This window comes from Wasmannia auropunctata, unplaced genomic scaffold (assembly GCF_000956235.1).
Source record: "Wasmannia auropunctata unplaced genomic scaffold, wasmannia.A_1.0 LD336106.1, whole genome shotgun sequence".
Lineage (NCBI taxonomy): Eukaryota > Metazoa > Arthropoda > Insecta > Hymenoptera > Formicidae > Wasmannia > Wasmannia auropunctata.
The window spans coordinates 6,721,393-6,726,968 of NW_012026784.1; the positions used below are offsets into that span (position 1 = coordinate 6,721,393).

At 27.2% G+C, this 5,576-nt stretch overlaps 1 protein-coding gene and 1 long non-coding RNA gene across 2 annotated transcripts in view; one reads left to right on the forward strand and one right to left on the reverse strand.

Annotated features, from left to right (window-relative positions):
- The first annotated feature begins 110 nt into the window (after positions 1–110).
- On the forward strand, positions 111–1,537 carry LOC105455150. Its single transcript, XR_975085.1, has 3 exons — positions 111–442; positions 589–653; positions 805–1,537. It is a non-coding gene; the product is annotated as an uncharacterized LOC105455150 (long non-coding RNA).
- Positions 1,538–1,709: 172 nt separating this feature from the next.
- Positions 1,710–5,576, reverse strand: part of LOC105455156 (solute carrier family 25 member 40-like) — an 11,733-nt gene continuing 7,866 nt past the window's right edge. Inside the window, exon 7 of the mRNA XM_011698253.1 lies at positions 1,710–2,022. Within this exon, the coding sequence (XP_011696555.1) occupies positions 1,763–2,022 (260 nt within the window). The 3' untranslated portion in view covers positions 1,710–1,762. The remainder of the gene's footprint in view (positions 2,023–5,576) is intronic.

Here is a 5,576-nt window from a genome sequence, read left to right on the forward strand (position 1 = left end):
TGCCTTGCCAGCCCGCTCAGAGATGTGTATAAGAGACAGAAATCAATCTTATGATTGGCCATTTGCGTGTCAGGACTCGTAACACCGGTCGCGCTTCTCTGATAATCTAGGACTCTAGTCTAAGTTACGACTTTGTCCCGTTATATTCCTATGTCCATGAATCTGCAGCGACCTCAAGAACCCCCAGAAATACATTTTCCTGATATTTATATCGTTTTTCAAATTAAGTCTGCCATATTGGATCCGCTCCCATCTTGAATTTCGGGAATCTGATCATTGATTCATAATCAGCGACTCCAAGAACCCCCAAATATACATTTTTATAAAATTTGCATTGTTTTTCGAATTTGGGTCCGCCATATTGAATTTCTAAATTTTGACCTCAGATTCGTAATCAGCAACCTCGAAAACGCTCGAGTACCAATTTTCAAGTCAATCATAGGTAAGGAAAAATGTATGCTTCAAAGGGTTAATATAAGCCGAAACGTTTGGATCCGATTTGAAATAGAATTGTTTTTGGCTACTAGTAACTTGCTTTTGGCTCATTTGCCTTTGATTGTTGTAATCTTTTTAGATTTTTTGTTTCAGACAAATACCAGCGACGTTACATTTCTCGCCGCAAACATCATCACCGCCGATGCGTCAAATAAATGGTATTATTACTTACATAATAAATACTTTTTTTTCGGGCAAAAAAATATTTTTTTTATTAGTTCAATAGTATAAGAAATTACTCTATAAAGCTCAAAAGGATGGATTGTATACTTTCCTAAAAAAAATTCCAAAAAATCACCTAATTTTTAGTGTGCTAAACCAGGCTCCTCCCTCAATAGAGACTACAAAAAACCTAGATAAATGTTTAGAAATGCCATATGCAGTCTGAAGCAGATCTTGGTACTTAATAATAATTGTGCGAATTTTTACAATTTGCACTTCAGGTTTCAGGTAAATTGCGTGCCGTATATTTGCCGATTTTGAAACACAGCTCCAAACTGAAACCGGACTATGTAATATCACAAATTAAATTAACAAACAATTTAATAATTTTAATGCCATTAACTATAATATTTTGTTAAATCCTGTAGAACTTATTGCGAAAAATATTACCTCAGCCAAAATTTGAACTTGGACTTTCCTACTCTCCGCGCGGTCGTCTTATCGACACTGAGGCAATATGTAGCAATATTTACACAATAAGTGATAAATATGGAAAGAAATCTTCATTTTTATATTAAAGTTTAAAGAGCTCCTGTCTATTCACTACGTCATCTTGGATTGTATCAGAATTGAAAAAATATATAAATTAAGAAATTCGTGCAAAACATTACAATATAAATATTTTTCAATAAAACACTATTTGTAATTGATAGAGAATAGATTTGTAAAATTACTAATAAATATACTAATAAAAACAGTATTTCAATAATCAATAAACAACCATATATGAATTTGGAATTTAACTGCCTGACTGAAAAACAAATAAATTACATATATAACAATTATTAGTATTAAAATAAAAAAATAAAAATAAAAATTAAGTATTAAAATAAATATTATTTTATTTCGAAATAAAACAATTTTTGACATTTTACAAGTGTGTTTTATCAAACAGAAAAATTATTTTATTGACAAATTTTAATCTACTTTGCAAAAATTTTCTTTATATATTTTTTCTTGTTTTTGACGTCGCAATTCAATAAATGATCAAGAATCTTAATATGTAACTTTATTATATTTTGTACGTTTATCAATAGTAGGCATATTATTCTGTACGATTAGGTTTGTGTTGCAATAAATGTACATCACGTTCAATCTCAAATTCAATAGCTCTCCTAGCATTATACATTTGAAAGAAACGCTTGCCATGTTCGAAAGTCGCGATCATAATTGCACAAGCTGGAGCTACCTTCACTAAACGTGGCGTTAATCCTGTGAATAAACCTTTCAATCCATTCTGATGATAGATCCTTTGTATTATGGTCCATGTATTACTGCTGCGCGCCCGCCCGCGAATAGGTTTATCTAAAAATTATAATATAATATAAATTGTAATTATAATATGCATGGTGATCCACTTAAATCAAACACCTTGAATAACTTACTTTTTTTTGTTCACTTATTTCATTTTTTGACACGATAAAATGTTTCAGATGAAAGTTTAACAGCTTTGAAAGAGAATTTTGGTCACGTTGTTTTTTTTCTAGATGGAGGTGCCAAAAAGATATAAAGGTCACTTCTACTTTTTTAAAGGGAATTATGATTTTTTTTTACATAACATGATTCTTCTAATTATTCTGCATTTAAAAGTATTACAAAGTTATAAAAAATAAATAGTTTACGAGATATTTTATACTTTATTATCCAATTTTCGGCATAAAACATAAAATATCTCTATTAAACTATTGTATGCTCTTGATAATGGTACTTTAATATTTTTAGACACAGTATGCGTATATTTAGACACAGAATAATGAGGTGAATCGATTCGTGTAAAGAAAACAGTTATTTAAAAAAAAATATGTAGTTGCATATTACAAATTATTGTATATATATATATTTTTAAAGCAATTGTGTGTTTTCTTTACACCAATTGATTCATCTCATTATTATATGCCTAAAAGTAATATTATTAAAATATTATTATTATGAAATAAATAATTTATGAGATATTTCACGTTTTATGTCGAAACATGATAAAGTATAAAATATCTCGTAAACTATTTATTTTTCGATAATTCTACCTTAACACTTTTAAATGCAGAATAATTAGAGGAAATATATTTAAAAAAAGTCATACAATTGCATTTAAAAAAGTGAAAGTGACCTTCATATCTTTTTGGAACTTCCATCTAGAAAAAAACGACGTGACCAAAATATGCTTTCTTTGAAGCTGTTTAACTTTCATCTGAAAAATTTTTTCGTATCATCAAAAATAAGTGAAATATTCAAGGTGTTCGATTTAAGTGGACCACTCTGTAGTCAGTATACATTATATATATTTATTTTAAGTGATTTATTAAATTGTTGTAATAATAAATAAGTTGTACATTATATATACATTTATTTTATAACATATACAGAGTTGTCTCATTTTATACTTGACAGTCAAATATTTTGAAATCGCGAGGTTTGAGAGAAAAACCCTCGAAACCCTACAACTTTTGTCTGAAACATTTTTCTCTCAAACCTCGCGATTTCCAAATATTTCACTATCAAAATGGGACAACCTATATATACAGGATGGCCCATGTAGTGTTACAAGCTAATAACTCTAAAAATATTTGCCGTATCAAAAAATTTTATGTATTAAAGAGGCCTTTCTGACTACGTAAATAAAAGTCTACCTTCCCCCTTAAAGAAGGAGGGGGAAGGGGGAATTTTAAAATTTCAAATGAAATCTTCTATAAAATGTTACATATTTGGATTTTACGAGAAAAAATAAGTAAACTTTATCTGAAACATTTCTTTCGAAAATGCTTCTATTAAAAGTTATAAGCATTTAAATTTTAAAATAGAGTGCATTTAAATTAATAATAAAAGCATAAATTAAATCAAAGATTTCAAAATTTTTCTGTTTTTTTTTTACTTTATTTAATATTCGAACTGTTGTCCATTTATATTTAAACATTTATTAATTCTTTCTATAAAATTTTGTTTTATACTAAAAAACATTTTTGACGCAAGCTTCACATATTCTTCGTTTTAAAACTTGTTTCGTCTATATCAAGGAAAAAGTCATATTTCAAGCACCTATGATGACAAGACTTAAAACGAAGAATATATGAAGCTTGCGTCAGAAATGTTTTTTAGAGTAAAATAAAATTTTATAGAAAGAATTAATAAATGTTCAAATATAAATGGACAACAGTTCAAACATTAAATAAAGTAAAAAAAACAGGAAAATTTTGAAATCTTTGATTTAATTTATGCTTTTATCATTAATTTAAATGCACTCTATTTTAAAGTTTGCTTACAACTTTTAATAGAAGCATTTTCCAAAGAAATGTTGCAGATAAAATTTACTTATTTTTTCTCGTAAAATCCAAATATGTAACATTTTATAGAAGATTTCATTTGAAATTTTAAAATTCCCCCTCCCCCTCCCTCTTCAAGAGGATTTTTATTTACGTAGTTATAGAAAGGCTCTTTAATACATAAAACTTTTTGAAACGGCAAATATTTTTAGAGTTATATTAGTTTGTAACACTATGTGGGCCATCCTGTGATCCCAGAAATGTTGTTTGAAGACAAAATTTTATAGAAAGAATTAATAAATGTTTAAATATAAATGGATAACAGTTTGAACATTTAATAAAATAAAAAAGAACAGAAAAATTTCGAAATCTTTTATTTAATTTATTTATCATTTAATTTAAATGCCTTTTATCATTAATTTAAATGTACTTTACTTTAAAGTTTAAATACTTATAACTTTTGATGGAAGCATTTTCTAAAGAAATGTTTCAAATAAAGTTTTTTATTTTTTTCGTAGAATCCAAATATGTAACATTTTATAGGGGATTTTATTTCAAATTTTGAAGTTACCCTCCATCCCTTCGAGGAAAAGGGGGGGGGGTGAAGGACTTTTGTTTACATAGTTAGAAGAGCCCTTCTAATACATGAAACTTCCTCGTGAACAACTTTTTGATACGACAAATATTCTTAGTTATTAGCTTATAACACTTTACGTGGGTCACCTTGTACATATATAAACATATTTATATGAGTCTTCTAGTTATTATACATATAAAAGTATTAGAATTATCAAAAAATTAAATTTCTAAAAAAGGCATAGCAGAATAAGCACGTAAAATCTGCTTCTGTATCAATTAAGCTCAAATTGGTGTTATTAATTGGCATCCCTGACAAGGGGACCCATACAAGGTGCGTAATAACTACAGCATAGAGAAACTTATCCAAGCATCTTGATTCCCTTTGGATCACTTTCCACCCAAAAATTATACCGGAAATAAAATAAATATAAATAATAAAATAATAAATTTTAATTTTTTTTACTTTTTCGATAAATTATCCAAGCATCTTGACTCCCTTTGGATCACTTTCCACCCACAAACTAGACCAGAAATAAAATAAATATAAATAATAAAATAATAAAATAAATAAAAAATAAAATTTATTTTATTATTTTATTATTTATATTTATTTTATTTCCGGTATTATATTTCAAGGCTAATCTTTGGGGAAGTTTTACATCTCACAAGAGATCCACACAAGGTGCACAATAGCTACAGCATAGAGAAAATTATTCAAGCATCTAGACTCTCTTTGGATCACTTTCCACCCAAAAACTAGACCAGAAATAAAATAAATATAAATAATGAAATAATAAAATAAATTTTATTTCTTTTTAATTTTTCGATGCTTGTCGTAGGGAAAACTTATTTAAAAACATTTATTTTATTATTTATTTTATTTTATTATTTATATTTATTTTAATTCCGGTCTAGTTTTTGGGTGGAAAATATTCCAAGGGAGTCAAGATGCTTGGATAATTTATCGAAAAGTTAAAAAAAAAATTTATTTTATTATTTTTTATTTATATTTATTTCATTTCC